At 41.0% G+C, this 17,727-nt stretch overlaps 1 protein-coding gene across 2 annotated transcripts in view; it reads left to right on the top strand.

Moving 5' to 3' along the window:
* PLD5 (phospholipase D family member 5) overlaps positions 1 to 17,727 on the top strand; it is a 422,686-nt gene that overhangs the window by 62,202 nt on the left and 342,757 nt on the right. Inside the window, exon 1 of one of the 2 annotated variants that reach the window (XM_050771125.1) lies at positions 3,539 to 4,220. The exons of the other annotated variant lie outside the window; for it this stretch is intronic. Coding sequence (XP_050627082.1) covers positions 4,218 to 4,220 — 3 coding nt within the window. The 5' untranslated portion in view covers positions 3,539 to 4,217. Of the gene's footprint in view, positions 1 to 3,538; positions 4,221 to 17,727 lie in introns of those variants that run through there. 2 annotated transcript variants of the gene reach the window in all.

The following is a 17,727-nucleotide window of genomic DNA, read 5'->3' as shown; positions in this document are numbered from 1 at the left end:
GCTTCTCAGAGACATTTCAAAGGTCTTCTAAGGGTACAATAAAAATTTCATTAAAAAGATAAAATGGATTTGCTCGTAAGAAAACACTAAATGAAATAGATATTACTTACATGCATTTTGTCTTAGCGTATTTAGGCTGCTATAACAAAATGACCATAAACTAGGAAGCTTACAAACAGAAACTTATTTCTCATGATTCTGGAGGCTGGAAAGTCCCAGATCAAGTCACTGGCAGATGTGATGCCTGGAGGACCTGCTTCCTGGTTCCGAGATGGTGCCTTCTCCGGGTGTCCTCACTTGGGGGAAGGGCAAGCCATCTCCCTTGGTCGTCTTTTATAAGAGTACTAATCCTGTTCACGAAGGCTGTTCCCTCTTGATTTTGTCACTTCTAAAAACCCCACCTCCTAACACCATCAAGTTGGGGATTAGGTTTCAGCATATGAATGTGGAGGGGGCCACAGGCACTCTGACAATTGTGAAATTTGTAAAAGGATTTAAAATTTTCCCTTTCACCTTTCCATGTTCAGAAGAGTGGGAATAGCTTTCTGCTGAGCATTTTGCCTGCTTGGTCTCAGACTTTTCATTGCTGTACCTGGATTTCTAGTTGTTAGTGGTGTGTGGGAAGACAGCACCAAGGGGGTGCAGAGGAAAGGACTGGCTTTCCGAATGTCCTCATCAGGGGTGGGGGGCAGGATCTGGCTCTGTCACCCAGGCTGGAGTGCAGTGGCGCAATCTCAGCTCAGTGCAACCTCCACCTCCCAGGCTCAAGCCATCTGCCCATCTCAGCCTCCCAAGTAGCTGGGACTGCAGACGCACGCCATTACACCAAGCTAATTTTTGTATTTTTGTAGAGATGGAGTTTCACCATGTTGTCCAGGCTGGTCTGGAACTCCTGGGCTCAAGTGATCCACCCACCTCACCTTTCCAAAGTGCTAGGATTATAGGCGTGAGTCATCGTGCCCAGCCTGGATGTCCACATTTTTAATGAAGGTATACAAACTACTATGTTATAGAAAAGTCCGAGTTTTTTTCTGGTCCTCACTCTCCAGAACTTCCTAACTTCCTTGCTGATGGTTTGTGAGGCCAGGTATCAATGAGGTCGTCGTAATTCAGTGTGTTCCGACAAGATCAAGTTGAGAAGTGTAACGATTTTGATAATAAAAGTGCCGAACAATTCTTCATATCAATAGAATCCTGGTTGACTCAATAGGCAGATGATGATTCAGAAATCCTTCTTCCTAGTCCCTTGTTGTTTCTACTAGGTTAACTTATTTGAAAAAAAAAAAAAAGTCCCAAATGCCAGTACACTATATGAGCATTTCTCATTGCAGAAAAAGCACTGATTCTACATCTGCTTAGGTTTGTGCAGGGCCCTGACACAAACAGAAGGATGGTGCGCCCCCATGATTCATGTACTTCCCGTCTTCAGCTTGCCATTCAGTCCTGTTGGGAGGATCAAGGGAGATGGCACAGACGTCGAGGACTGAGCCCAAGCCCCTGTGGGGACAACAATAAAAACCATTCCTGGAATGGAATGTCCTGTGTGCGAAGGCCTGGAAGTATTGGTGAGCACGGTGATTTGAGGATACTGCAAGGAGTTCTTTGTGACTAAAGCATAAGGTACTAGCAGGAGCATGGTGGGAAAGGAAACTTTAAGGAGGTCTTTCATGAAGGACCTTAAATGCTGTGGAGAGTAGTCTCAGTTTTACCTCACAGCCAGTAGGTTGCCATTCAAGAATTTTAGACTGGGTGCGGTGGCTCAAGCCTGTAATCCTAGCCTGTTGGGAGGCTGAGGCGGGTGGATCACCTGAGTTCAGGAGTTCGAGACCAGCCTGGGCAACACAGTGTGTTTTGATCTCTACCAAAATACAAGAAATTAGCCGGGCATGGCAGCATACACCTATACACCTATAATCCCAGATGCTCAGGAGGCTGAGACAGGAGAATCTCTTGAACCTGGGTGGTGGAAGTTGCAGTGAGCCAAGATCGTGCCATTGCACTCCAACCTGGGCAACAAAGCAACACTCCTCTCAAAAAAACAAAAACAAAAACAAACAAAAAACAGAAAAGAAAAGAAAGAATTTGATATAGGAATAACAAGCTTACAATCTGGCTACATGGTAAGATACCTAAACATAAACAATAACCTAAACATAAACAATAAAATAACCAATGGCATCCAAGAAGTGTCTGAAGACAATGTATGATTCAATGTTAAATGGTTGGGACAGTGTTGAGCGACAGTCATGGAGAAGATAAATTGCTGTAAGTTAAGGCTATCAGGGAACTCTTCCTGAAGGAAGAAAGAATAACGCTACACCTTGAAGAACAGATAGAAGAAAGGGAGACGCTTCAGTGATGCTGTGGTAGGGGATTTCTGTTGTGCACAAAGATAAAGGCTAATGGAAAAAAGCAGACAATGCTTTTTTTTCCTGGTCACATTGCAGTAGATGTTGCCACATCTTCCCATGAGAGGGGAAGTATAAGTGGGCATGGCCCAAGAAACAGTGGAAACGATGTGGCTGAGTGTTTCTAGAGAAAGGACCTCAGGATGGGATGATGAACTGAGAATCCAAGTTAGGCAATGTTGGCTTATTCCAGCTTCGGGACAAGTGTTAAACACTCCAGAGTTTCAGAGTATTCACTTACTGAATTCATTTAACCCCTTAAAGGGGTGTCTAGAACCTACTCAGTGCAAGCCTTGAGCTGCATCTTGGCCAGATGTCTCTCACGTGGGCACCTAATTTGCTTTGCCATAATGGCTTCTCTCTCCTGAAAGACCTTTCCCCAGAGGGTGTGAAAATTTCTTTGTTTTTCTGGGACTGTTGATTCACAGCTACTCCTTGATGCCATCAAGCCTGATAAATGCCATGGACTCTTCTAAGAAATCAGAACCCTTGGCCATCAGCACGAATTGTATTCCTGGGGATGAATTTGCTCTAGAACAAGTATTTAGCTTTGCTGGAAGTTATTCCTGCCCTTTCTAGGCCTAACCATACAAGGAGATGTGAATTTTTCCTTTTTGATAAGAGGAAAAGCCATAACAAAAGGAACCCAACCCTAAGCCTGGAACAAATCAGTCTCCAAGCAAAAGGAATTTTACCAATTTGTGGGACTTTGCCAACATTTCCAACAGTAGTGGGAAATCAATATATTAACTCAGCTAGTAAATAATCCTACAATGGAACAGGTGCTGCCTTGGGGATACAGATGTGAACAAAAGAGCATGGTACCTGCCCTCCTGAAATTTACAGATGGTGAAGGAAAGGCAAGTAAACAATTTGGCAATCAACAGATGTTTTTTCTTATGTGTACTATTTTTCTAAAGAGCCCTGGTCTGAGCTTTGGATGAGGTTCAGCTGCTGCTGTGTGCTAGCTGTGTGCTAGCTGTGTGATTGAATTCTTCTGAGATAAATTTTTAAACGATAAAACGTGACCAAAGCGCAGGAAAAGCAAAGAGCCCCGTGGTTTAATATAATTGAGCAGCACAGGCTAGATTTAAAGCATCTGAGAAGGCAGGGTTCCCTGCATTTGAAGAACTTTGATTATACTCTTCAAGCTAAAGCTGTGCACCTCACACTGCCTTGATGAGTAAAGAACTTTTCTTTCCACCTGTTCAGATTTGACAGCGCTACGCCACATGATTTAGTCTGGACTTAGCAAACACCCACCGATGACCGAGCTGCTGTAACCATGGAGTGCTCGTCAGCATTGCCCCTCTTCGCTCGTCTTTGTCTAGGCAGGATTCTCCTTTACTCTGATTGGAATCGCAGCCGTTTCTGCTCAGGTTGGAGGTGTGTGGACGCCGGCACGGTGCCTGCCTCCCCTGGGTCAGCTTGAGATCTTGCTATCATTTCATTCCACAAGCAACACAACTCCTCTCAGTTTAAAAGGAAAAGAGGGAGAAACATAATTGAACATAGCAGTCCCCAGTGCTTGCTTAAATGCTCAATGAGGGGCCTATGTTTTTAAGAGCACATTCTAGGGGAAATTCTGAAATTGCAAGCTGCAGCCCTTTCTCTCTTCGTGCTCAGTTTGGCTGATTTCCAAAGCACTGAGGCCAGCAATTGAGGAACTGAAATGTAATCGGTGGTGATACGTTGGTGCCACATGAAACATTCTCTGCTTCCAAAGGCTCCAGAGGCTGTGGGAAGCAGCACATCAGCGAGAGCTCCTGGCTGCTGGACTCCACAGGGAGGGAAGGAAGATTGGTCACAATGGTAAGAAACTCTGGAGTTTTCTACAGACCTAGTTTGTTACCTGGGAAAGAATACGTAGCCTCTGCTGGTGAAAATGGCTGTTGGTAGCATGAGCCTGAACAGTCACCTGAGCTCTGAGGCACTGTCCATGTTTTATTAGAAGGGCAGGAACACTCTTTTCACCAGAGCACTGATTTTTTTTCTTTGAAAAATGATTCATGTCAGAGGTAATGGTGCTTTGTAATTAATAAGGACTGTTTGCTGGGCTCTGCGGGGGAAGGACAGTCCTACGGTGACCTCAGATGTGAACCCCGATTCCTGTAGTCTCTGAAGTGTGCTCTTTCCTCTGAAAATAATGGTAATTTCCGTGAGATTCTTCAAAGAAATAGTTGTCTGTGTTCTCGATGTGTTTGTGTGGGGGTACAAATCCATTCATGCTTAAGCAGCTTGCTTTGAATTGTCGCCGTTGCTGTGAGCTTCACTGTTTACTGGAGGCATTAAGAATTACTAGAGCAAACTTCCACGTGATTTTTGTTTTTCTTTTGAAACTGTCATAGGCAGCAACAACAGGAACCCAAGTTTTCAAAGAAAGAACGATCTGACTTTGGAGGAAGTTTGTTTGATTCAATCCAGTAAAGCAAACGTTGCCAGGGTGAGGTGATCCTTAATGTAAACATGAGGTCTTTGGAGGAGGCTTTAGAATTCACCGTGGTAGTGACAATGTGCTTATCTCCTGGTCTCTGCTCTCTGCGTGTCTTTTCCAAGTGTCTCCTCCCAATCACCCATGATACAAGGAGGGAAACACGGGAGATGGGAGGAAGAACTGGCCTGCAACAGTGGGGCCACTAAACAGTTTCTCGAAAAGATTAATGGACGAAGGACATTGATGATAAATAAGATTACATAACGTTGAGAAGAAAATAAAGCCTATTACTGTTGAGAGAGAATGCCTGAAATATACTTATTTGACTGCACAGCTGATGTGTGGGAAATGATTTTTCTGTTTATAATCCAGATGAATGAAGAGACTGGTGATGAAGGGAGGGTGGGAATTTTTAGAAGTGAGTTTGCCTTTCCAACAACTCAGAAAGGGGGAAATTGGAAACCAGATCTATGGGAATCATTCATCTCATTCCCTGCCTTCACGCACCATCCCTAGATCATTCCTAGGGACACAGACCAGAGAAATCACTGCCAAGACAAAGGTCAGATTTTTCCCTCTTTAGTTGACACCTGGTACCTCTTATCTCATCTATTTGAGCAGTTCTTAGCTGTTGAGAAGTCAAAATAAACTCACCTGTTTCTCCATCAGCAGGATGGGTCAAAATAAATAATCCGCATATCTAGCATGAGGATTAAATGGGACTCTGAGTGCTTTGAAATGTTTTGCCTGAATGCTTGAGGCAGAATCATTCCTTTCTTCCCTTCATTAGCCTGAGAACATTCCTTTAAGGATTATAAAGGACGGGGCTGAGATGCAGAGTCCCTCTCCTGCCAGCACACTTTGAGTGTGGGCATAAATATATGCATAGTGATATTCTTTTCCAATATTCAGGGAGAAATGAGGAGCAGGTCAGGGGCTGAGATCATTGGAGTACAATCCGATGAAAGTGTACAGACCTCCAAAGAGAGTGAACTTCTCTTTGGGGTTGTGGGAGGGTGCGGTGGGAACTAACAGTGACTGCAAGCTGTTTACATTCAGGCCATCCTCTGGTTATTTTCATTCATTACTGTTTAAAAGGTTGGAAAAAAAGTACCCAATTTTACATTACAATAAAAGCTTTGGTCTAAGTGAGCTCTTCTTAATGACAGACACTAAAATGGCAATGATTTAACAGGGAAGGCATTCTGGCTACCTGGCTTTTGCCTAGGCAAACATATTTCAACTTTCATTTTAGTAAGAGATCACTAACTGGAAGAGGAGTGAATCTATAGATTGGATTTTCATTAAGTCCTTTCCATGATGAAAAGGAAACCAATGATGTTTCTCATCACACAAATGTGATCACTTATCTTACCCAGGATAAAAGACACTCACTGTGTTTAAAACACTCTCCTTGACCTCATTAGAATCAGGAGCATGTCAGAACTTGCTGGATGTTATACCAAATAAGGCAGCCCAGCTTGGGCTCTGGCCTCTGATTACTTTTTAAATTTTATTTACAAATTTAAAGGAAATGCAAATAATTAAATCCATATTACATAATTGCGGATGACTTTACATTATTTCAAAGCAAGGGAAATGTGTGGAAGTTCTCAATATTTTACAAATAGTGAGGATATAACGTGCTATGTACTGAGTGTTTTAAACCCTTTAGGAATCCCCATTCTTGCTTTTAAGTATGTATGTTAAAATTACTACCCCTGTTGCATTGAGGTAAGGCACACAGTTCTATGCTTTCTAAAGGGCACACAGCTAGTGAGGGGTAATGCCAGGGTGGTAATAAACGGCTGCTGGCTCTGGGGCCCTCACTCCTGAAACCACCTCCTCCTACGGCCTTTCAAAGTAGAGAGGAAGAGAGCAGGAGCTAGACGGGCGCCTGACAGCAAGTCACAGAAACTTTCAGTGCCCCAGCTTCAACATTTCAACTCACCTTTGACATTTCTCTCTTCCTGTTCTTCCTTCCCAATGTCACCTGTCTTAGTTCTTCCTTCTCAATGTCACCTGTCTTAGTTCTTCCTTCCCGATGTCACCTGTCTTAGTTCTTCCTTCCCAATGTCACCTGTCTTAGTTCTTTTTCCCGATGTCACCTGTCTTAGTTCTTCCTTCCCGATGTCACCTGTCTTAGTTCTTTTTCCCAATGTCACCTGTCTTAGTTCTTCCTTCCCGATGTCACCTGTCTTAGTTCTTCCTTCCCAATGTCACCTGTCTTAGTTCTTCCTTCCCAGTGTCACCTGTCTTAGTTCTTCCTTCCTGATGTCACCTGTCTTAGTTCTTCCTTCCTAATGTCACCTGTCTTAGTTCTTCCTTCCCAGTGTCACCTGTCTTAGTTGCTTTGTCATTTGCTCATGAACACCTTACGTTCCCACTCCGACCAATTTATCTTACACAGCTCTGTCTAACTGGGAGACAGTCTAATGTAGGGAAAGAGGATATAAAGTTGCTCAGACAGAGGGTTAAATTTCTTTTTTGTTTTCCTTTTTAGATAGAATCTCATTCTGTCACCCAGGCCACCTAGGCTGAAGTGCGGTGTCGCGATCTCGGCTCACTGCAACCTCCACCTCTGAGGTTCAAGTGATTCTCATGTCTCAGCCTCCTGAGTAGCCGGGACTACAGGCATTCACCACCACACCCAGCTAATTTTTGTATTTTTCAGTAGAGACAGGGTTTTACCATGTTGGTCAGATTGGCCTCGAACTCCTGGCCTCAAGTCATCCGCCTGCCTCAGTCTCCCAAAGTGCTGGGATTACAGGTGTGCATCACCATAGCCAGCGTTATTTTTCTTCATTTTAATTTTTTATTGGTATAAATTTATGAGGTATAAGTATAATTTTGTTATATGCATAGATTACATAGTGGTGAAGTCAGGGAGGGAGTTAAATTTCTATGTTACACTCTTGTGTGATTTTGGATGGTAACTTTGAAACCTTTTTAATTCTTAGCTTTCTTACCTGGAAAATGGGAATAACGATTCTTACCTCCATTGGGTCATTGTGAAGATTACATTAATATGTTTGCCTAAAATAGAATGTTTAATTAGGAGACCATGACAAGGAGAAAAATTAGAAGGAAGCTTTAAAAATTAGGTAAAAGATGATAATGGATTTAAATTAGAATGGTAGAGAGAAAATGAAAAATAAAGCAGGAGATGACGTGAAAGAAAATCCACCTGCCCTGGCCACTGGTTGGAGGTGAAATGTGAAAGACGAAACCAATGACCCTGGCATTTGAAGCAAGCAGCTTAAAAAAAATAAAGTGAATAAAACCCCCCTCATTGTATTTCTTACATTACCTGGCATGCCACCTGTCTTAGTCTGTTCAGGCTGCTCCAGCAAAACACATCAGACTGGATAACATAACAGAAATTTGCCAGGTGCGGTGGCTCATGCCCGTAATCTCAGCACTTTGGGATGCCGAGGTAGGTGGATCGCCTGAGGTCAGGAGTTTGAGACCAGCCTGGCCAACAAGGTGAAACCCCATCTCTACTAAATATACAAAAATTAGCTCAGTGTGATGATGGTGGGCACCTGTAATTACAGCTACCCGGAAGGCTGAGGCAGGAGAATCACTTGAACCCGGGAGGCAGAGGTTGCAGTGAACTGAGATGATACCACTGTACTCCAGCCTGGAGGACAGAGCAAGACTCTGTTTCAAAAAGCAAACAAAATAACAGCAATTAATTCCTTATAGAGACTGGGAAATCCAAGATCAGGGTTTTAGCAGATTTGGTGTCTGGTGAGGGCCAACTCTCTGCTTAATAGATGATGCCTTCTCGCTGTGTGTTCACACGGCAGAATGAGCTCGACAGCTCTCTGCTGTCTCTTTTATAAGGGCACTAATCTGATTAGTGAGGGCAGAGCCTTCAAGACCTCATCACCTTCCACATGCCCTACCTTCTAATACTAGCACACTGGGGATTAGGGTTCAACAAATGAGTTTCGGAGGTGGGGGAAACAAATATTCACATAAACCTTTCACATCGTAGGTTTTATATGGTGTTGAATGAATAAAGCATAAATTAAGAAAAAGTCTGAGAGTCTATATAGTAGAACATATATATAACACATAGCTATATATGATTTATATTTTCTTTTGGACTTTGAGTAACAGGCTATAGGTTTCATGTCTTTAATATATATCACATATCAATAACGGTATAAGAGATGAGTCCTATGGCCTGTTCCCAAAGTCCAATGAGGTATTTAGAAGTGAGTGACAATGTAGTGTGTCCTAGGAGAAATATATATAATTATTGTGTAAAGTAGGCCTTTGATTATGTTCCTGAGGAAAAGAAGATGGATCTAGAGGATCAGAGAAGGTTACATGCACCTATATTCCTATGTCCACAGGTTTCAGAAGTTTGAAGGTAATGAGTGAGGACAAATTAGATATAGTTAGAAATTACTAATGGCTACAATGCCATTTTCTTGATCATTGACAACCTGTAACCACATTGATCAAATGAATAGAAAGATGTGGAGGAGAATGAGTGCATACAAAATACCTCCCTCTTCCCCAGTTCTTGAAAACTAAAGCACATAGAATAAAGCTATGAGTGATTTTATTAATAGGGTGGATCTAAGACGCTATTGGTTGGAAAAGGAAGTATTGTGGTGACAAGTTTTGGGAAAGTCAATGTCTTGGTTGGCTTTGAGCTTCTCCTTGAAGATGGTGTCAAGAGCATTAGAAATTATGAATGACACATACCAACAATATAATGAAGATGAGTAATCTCATTCATTTTGCTGTGGTCTTATAGGAAGGAATTACTCTTGATGGGCTACAGGAAGTGCAAAGCTTAAAATAAGCAAATATGAGTTCTATTCAAATTTTTATCCTATTGTTCAGCCTCACGGATACTGATGATTCATGATGGATGCTGCACAGGTCCCATTAGGTGAGAAGACACAAAAACCACTATACAGGGGCTGCTAGAGAAAATACCATTGATGTAGTGGCCGATTAAGTCTGATGTTGATGGTAAAATCAATGCAATAGATGGAAGACCTAGGATAAATAATCTAATTAGCTGCATAGCCTAGAAATTAAATAGGTTCAAGATTGGAGGAAGTCTCTGGAGAGATGCTCATAGGATTACAAAAGAAGTGGTGTGGTTCATGTTGATAGCCTTGACTGCAACTTTAAATGCCTTCCTGTAAATGCAGACTCGAGTAAGATCAAAACTTTCTTAGGTACTTCAGGTTAAGCTATGATATGGTTTATGTTCACTCTTCCTTCCTTTCCATTTTCTTGCTTCGACATTCCTCATTGATTACTTTTTGCCTTTGTCCTTCATCTCTAACTTCCCATCTTACTCCTTGGATTTAACCATCCAGGAGGTGGATGATCTTCCCAGTTCACATCTTGGACCCCTAAGGACTCAGCTCTGGGCACCTGCTTATTGGCTCTATGAAGTGTCCAGACTCCCTAAGACCCACCAACCAATTCACCGTCTTTGATGTGGCCCCCGCTCTATTACACATAGATGTAAGGAGAGCATATCTATTTGGAGAAATTCGTTGTTTGCATTCTGAAATTTGCCATGTTTGGGTTAATAGCTTGTGTTGCAAAAGTGCTTGATTAATTTCCTCTTTTATTTTACCACTGTGCTTATTTTGTTTTCAATACTAAAAACAAAATATAAAATATATTTAATATATAATTAAAATATATCTTTTATAATATATAATTATATATATTATTATAATATATAATATTTTATAATATATAATTAAAATGTCTTAAGAGAGAGATAAAATACCTGATAGGGAAAAGGGGGGAATCACATTCGTATATACTTAAATCTCACTTTTTAACTAACTTCCGCCTTATCCATAGGAATTAATATTTCTGATGGACAATTTGGCTGATTTAATAAGTTCATAGAAAGTATGGCTTGTTAGCTTACGTGTTCTGTCATAGCAAGGGCAGGCCATATTGCAGTGTTGCTATACCTAGGACTTCCCCAATTTTTGTTTATTCGGCATGGAGATTCCTTGCAGAACTGTGTTTACAACTTAGGTTTAAGACCATCGGAGAATAAGGAATACCTGTTTATCCAATCTAGGACTTAGAAGAACTGCCTGTCAAATTTGCGTGAAAGTGCATGAACAAATAATGGCTTAATTTCTTAAGATACTGAAAAATACTGTATACAAATTGACTTTACTGGTTTAGGATCATAAGCGTTTCCTTTCCCTGCCTCTCTCCTTTGTATGGAGTGTTGATTTACTTAATCAGGGTTTTAAGTTAGGCTTTAAGATGACATAAAAACTGAAAAAGTGCACAGATCATAAATGTACAGCTCACATTTTCGCAAAATGAACACAATCCTGTAATTAGCACCCAGCTCAAAGAATAGAACATCACTGGTTCCCCAAGCCATCATGTGACAGCTCATGATCCCGATTTAGAATTCCTAATCAAGATCTGCTTATTTTTAAGCTTTCAATACCCTTCATTTTTTGTTTTAAAAAAGAAGCAAATAATCCCATTGATGTAACAGTACCTCCACGGATGTAATGGATGTAATACCTGGATGCTACATGTAGATGGAAATTTTGAGGCACATGCTCACCACACTAGCATTGGTGGAATTTGAGAGATGTTTTAGAATTTCTTAGTTCTTTTTATTCTTATTTAAATAGAGTTTTTCATGACAATGAGTATGTGAAGTTTACAAAAAAAAAAAAAAAAAGCATTTTTTAAGAAACTCTGGTGCTTTAGAATGTCTTTGGACACGCCTTTGGAATGTCTTATGATGGGCATTGGCCAGGGTATTTTTTAAATCACTTGGCAACCGAGTCCATGCCCTAGACACTTTGTGCCCTTAGCGGGGAGGAGTTCTGTGCTCCCATGAGAGGTGCTCTAAGTTGTCGGCAAGAGGTGGCAGAGAGAATGCTTCACTCTTGGCTTTATACAGAAGCTTACAGCTGAGCTACTAAATGTACTGGAAACAGTTGCAAATTAGCAGAGTTACATTATAAATAGCAAAGATTACAGATATGTCACAGTTAACTTTCTGTTTATCTTTGTAAGGAATAAGTTTAATCAGAAATAATGTAATAGCCTTTCTAGGTCTTTCACACTGAGATATCACTGATACTTCAATTTTGGCAGAGGATCCATTTTAAAGGGTTGCCAAGCACAGTGGTGAGACCTCCTGGGCTCTGACAGAAGGTGGGCTCGGTGGCTCCCCTGCTTAGGATGGCCCACCACGTTCCTCAGGAAAACGGGTGTCTGACTCCTTTTTTCCAAAGCTTTCTATTACTGTTACTTTAAAATGTGTCAAAGTAATATATATCCTTATGCACTCTAAAGTCAGGAAATATAAATTCTTATTTAATCTTAAGGGAAGATGAAAAAGGGCTGATTACTCTAAATCTGACTTATAACCGAGGAAACTAAGACAAGCTTAGCAAGCTAAATTAATTTTTTTTAAAGTTTTTTTCTGACTGCTAAAGAAACATGGTAATTTCAGAAGATTCATAACATGGCGAAAAGAAAAATCATTTAGGGCTAACAACTGTTGGTTTTATGTAGACAGATATATAATCTAGCCTTTTTCATACACACACACACACACACACACACAAAAACACATGACACACGTACTAAACACATACCACACACATTTTTACTAATGGCAGTAGGTTAAATCTTTCATCAATTATATACTCACAGTATCCTGCATTTTGCTTCATAGCACTTATTACTATTTTAAATTGTTACTATTTGTACTGTTATCCTATTGCACTGTTGATTGCTAGCACCCTGCATGGCACATGTCATATTTGTTGAAGCAAACAGTGAATATTATACATTCTGCTTAGTCCTGATTTTTTCAACTTATTATAGCTATTCCATACCAATAAATACAACTCACACAAATGTAACTCATCATTTTAATGGACGTGGATGCTTTTCCAATTTTCCTTCCAAGTTACTATTTATAATAATGCTGAATGGGCATGTTTGTACATACAAATTTAAGCAATCGCCCAATCCAGTTCTCTTTGTATTTCACTCATACAGTATCAAGGGGGTGAGTGACCTGATTTTAAAAGTGTGAAGGAAAGTAATGGACAGAGCAGTAGGAGGAGGCGGAGTGAGGGAGAGGGAGAGATGAGTGTTTTCAGAAAAAACCTAGTGTTCTATGCTCAGCATGTGGATTGTGTTTAGTCTGTGAGTTAAGAAGGCTGGAAGAGGAGGAAGAGAAGTCTGTGGATGAGTCTCTCAAGGTAGCAGGTGTCTTGTATCTCAGATACCTTTTAGCTAAAATCTCTGTGATTCTGGGGCCGGATCCTTTGCAGGGCAAGGACTGTCTATACAATTTTGCTCTTCATATGGTCCACTTGACCCTCATAATTGGTTAACTGCATTAGATGATGATAAATGGATTATAGTCTATACCTGATCAGTTTACGATACAGTCAGCCTCATGCTCAGTCTTTATTCCACATCAAGCACTGATGATTTAGGAACTACACTTAGGTGGGGTGTAGCCTGCCCCACCCAGCATTCTAAGGGGTCATTCCAACCCCACAACACAGAACAGCATTGTCAGCTGGTCCCAATGAATTCCCGTGACCAGCAACCAACTTTCAAGCTCCTACATACTTGGTGAAATCTTATTTCCTTCCACCAACGTGACTCAAAATCATGCTACTGCCTAAAAAGGGATGAATAGAAATATCTATCTGAAAAAAACCTAAAATTCCTTTTATTAAGGAATGTTTCAAGTAATTGTCTAGTTTATCTCAGATTGAACTATATCCTGTAACTCCTTCTGCTTGCCAGTATCTTGGGCAGGTGCTCCATTTATCCCCTATTCTATGTGTTAAGTGTTTCCAATTATTATGTACAGTGATATTTAAAGGATTAAAATATATACAAAAACACCCAACACTGGGCTTAGCACCCAGGAGGTATTTAGTACCTAACTGTAATCTGGAGTTTCCCAAACTGAGCCTTGGCCAGTGGAGAACTTTACCCTGCTTGCGGCTTACACTGTCCCTGTTTCTCTTTCACTTAATACTTGTGGAACAGGAGGATTTTGTTTTGTTTCATTTCGTTCTCACACATTTATTTAGCACTTATTGCAGGCATGACCCTTATTCTGGGAAACTGGAGTTTAACAAAAAGTTTCCGATTTCATGGAGTTTTAATCCAGGGAAAGACAAGACAAATGCATTTGTTTATACCTGCAGCCCATCGTGTGCTTCCCAGAAAATTGGATGGCCAGATAGAACAGCCATTTCTGCAGAAAGACATCATCTCTCAACTTGATGGTAAATGCCTTCCTTTCTTCCTCTCTGGCTTCCCTCATGTTTATTCACCAGTAGGTATTTATGGACTGCTAGCTGCTCACCAGATTCTATGCTCTTCTCTTTTTCCTGGACACGTGGCTAATCTTCATTTTCTCACTAGTGCCTGAGATCAGGCCAACTACATGTAGGCAGAAGTGATGTGGGCTTGTGCCAGGCCTGCCCGTGAACGTGCCTCTGTGCTTTTTTCCCATTCTACTGGTCGAATGGGAAACCCTGAATGGCCAAGGTTACTTGGAAGCCATGAGTTGAATATGGTGAAGATAACCATCAGCCTCGGTCTCTGAATGACCTTGCTGAACAAAGCCCCCTTCCCCTGCTCCTTCCCCACATGCAATTGACTTGGACTCTATGTGAGCAAGAAATAAACTTTGCTTATCTTTGAGCCATTCTACATTTTAATCTATTTGTTAAGCAGTGAGTGAGGTACCTTAATTTTATCAAGTCCCTGGTAGGTCTTAGGTGCTATGCCAGGTGGTGGGGATACAGTGGCAACCAAAATAAACATGTAAACAAATATGAGCGAACTAAACAATAATCATATAAACAAAACAGAAATATACATATTGAGATAAGTGCAATGAAGGAAATTAACAGGGTGATAAGAGTGACAAGCTGGGGAAGGGGCAGCTGGCTGTCAACTAGACTTTGAATGAAGCATAAGTTTTGACTCCTAAATAGGGATTGTCGGTTAAATTCTGAAAGTAGGAAACTAATTATCAATTAAAGGAGGATACAGGAAAATTACAGAAACCTAGGACAGCACCCTGACTCCCCTTTTAACCTATTCCAAAATACTACTACTGCAAATGGTTAAAAATTCCAAAAGGCCAGGTGTGGTGGCTTATGCCTGTAATCCCAGCACTTTGGGAGGGAAGAGGTCAGGAGTTCAAGACCAATCTGGCCAACATGGAGAAACTCCGTCTCTACTAACAATGCAAAAATTAGCTGGGTGTGGTGACACGTGCCAGTATTCCACGTACTCAGGAGACTGAGGCAAGAGAGTCGCTTGAACCGGGGAGGCGGAGGTTGCAGTGAGCCAGATCACACCATTACACTCCAACCTGGGTGACAAGAACGAAACTCCATCTCAAAATTAAAAAAATTTGCCAGGCGTGGCAGCTCAGGCCTATAGTCCCGGCTATTTAGGAGGCTGAGGCAGGAGAATTGCTTGAACCCAGGAGGCAGAGGTTGCAGTGAGCCAAGACTGCGCTGTTGCACTCCAGCCTGGGCAACAGAGAGAGACTCTATCTCAGGAAAAAAAAAAAAAAATATATATATATATATATATAAATTCTATATATTAATAAATAATATATATTAACATATACATTAATTCTAATGTGCAAACAACCATACATGCTGTCATGCCATCCCTGACTAGGGGTTACCCCCAAGTGGACCTCATATACCTTGTGCATCCAGAGGAGAGTTTGGGGACTTTTAAAAAGTTACTTGTTAGTATCAGGCACCATAATCAAGGATGCCTATGAATGCCCCAAAACTCTTGTAACCCTCTTCACTATTTTGCAACCAATGGAATAAATGATAACTTAGACTCCCGTAAAGGTAAAAAATGGGAAGGGTAGAGACAAGTGCAGATTTTTAAAATGAAAGGAAGAGGTAATGCTCCTCTACGATAGCACCATTTGTTGCTTAACGAGTCTGGAGCTTATTCAGTAGCACAGTGGTGAGAGCATGCACTCAGCTCTGCCAAGCACTTGGTATGATGTGATCTTGGGCCCGTTTCTTAACTTCTCTGTGCCTCAGTTTGTTTATAATCATAGCTAGTTCAAAGGGTGACATGAGAATTAGATGAGTTAATATTTATGAAACACAGGATATTGATGAAGCTGACAACATAGTAAGTACTTACTTAGATGTTTGTAAACTAAATTCTTTTAAATTCTTTTTTTTTTTTTTCTTTTTGAGACAAAAATTTGCTCTGTTGCCCAGGCTGGAGTGCAGTGGCCAAATCTTGGCTCACTGCAACTCTGCCTCCTGGGTTCAAGCGATTCTCCTACCCTAGCCACCCTAGTAGCTGGGATTGCAAGTACACACCACCACATCCGGCTAATTTTTGTATTTTTAGTAGAGACAGGGTTTTTCCATGTTGGCCAGGCTGGTCTCGAACTCCTGACCTCAGGTGATCCACCTATCTCGGCTTCCCAAAGTGCTGGGATTACAGGCCTGAGCCACCATGCCCGACCTGTAAACTAAATTCTTACAGAACAGAGATAGGAGGGTAAAGGATGAGGATGAGTGAACCACAGGGCATCACTTCTTTGGCAGGAGGTGGGTGCCATGGTCATAAAATCTGCTGGTCACTTACTAGGAAGAGAGGCGTGTGTGGGACATGCCAATAAAATACCGATCCACCCCAGTTACTTTCGCTTTAAATGTGTGTGATCTGTGCCATCATCATTGGTCTCCCTCCAGTCCCAACTAATTGTGGTCTCTTTAAGTACAGAATTTTGAAACAGTAGAGATCTTATAGATCAACTTGTACCTCCCCTTCTTCAGGATACGTAGGTCTCAGAAAGTGAAGTGACATACCGAGATCACATATAAACCTCTGACAAAGGGGTTCAACTTTCAGGACTCCTGGTTTGGTGCCCTGATACCCCATTCTCCCTTGCTTTGTCTAACCATACGTTGTCTAATGGTTTAGACTCATAATCCAAATCCATGATTCCAAGAGGCTTCTTTTTGTTCTTTTAAATTTCTGACTTTTAGAAAATGTCTTAGAATAAATATCAAATGTAATGGAAATATTTGCTTCCGTGGTAGTGGGTAGAACATGGTGCAACCTCTTGATGGTCTAAACTGTAAGATTTTTGTTTTTCAAAAGTTGAACACTAAGGCAATGACAAGACACATTGCCAGTTAGAACTTAAAGCAAGTGGCACATGAGCTTGTATCCAAATCCTTAACCCCTTAAGGTGAGCATATTCTAAAAACTTAGCTCAGTAAATGTCAAATCTCTTTAAAATTAGCTTGCATTTATAGGCTGGTTGTCTTCAGTCATACTTTTTTTGTCTGCATCCTTTGAATAAAAGGCTTTTTGGGTCTGTGGATTTGAGCTATTGTCTTTAATAATTAACTTAGTTTTGTCGTAAAGATAAATTTTTTTTTAAAAAAAGGTGAATTCTAAGAACAATTACATATTAAAACAGTTGCTCATGGAGATCTTGATATAAAATGACCCTACCACTTAAACATTTATGACGGGCATATGGACTCTGGAGGCAAGGAGATGAAAATTGCAATTCTGAATGGATTTTTTGACAGGGCAAAAAGAATGATGTGATTGCGTTTCCAAGTGGAATGAATGCCATTTAGATGATTAGAGGATGAAAAATAAGACCTATGAAAGAAATGTTAAAGTAAACGGGATTATTTTACTTTGGAAATGGAGAAGCATAGAGTGATTTAATATGCATTTCAGTGTCTGAAGGATTGTTGTAGCAGAAGCTGGTGACCATCGAGTTTCCATTCCTCCCGTGAACAGAAAGAGGGGGTGGGCTTTTAATTGCATTGG

The sequence above is a fragment of the Macaca thibetana genome, chromosome 1 (assembly GCF_024542745.1).
Source record: "Macaca thibetana thibetana isolate TM-01 chromosome 1, ASM2454274v1, whole genome shotgun sequence".
Classification (NCBI taxonomy): Eukaryota; Metazoa; Chordata; class Mammalia; order Primates; family Cercopithecidae; genus Macaca; species Macaca thibetana.
The sequence above is the reverse complement of the archived record's forward strand: the minus strand, read 5'-3'. Positions and strand labels throughout refer to the sequence as shown.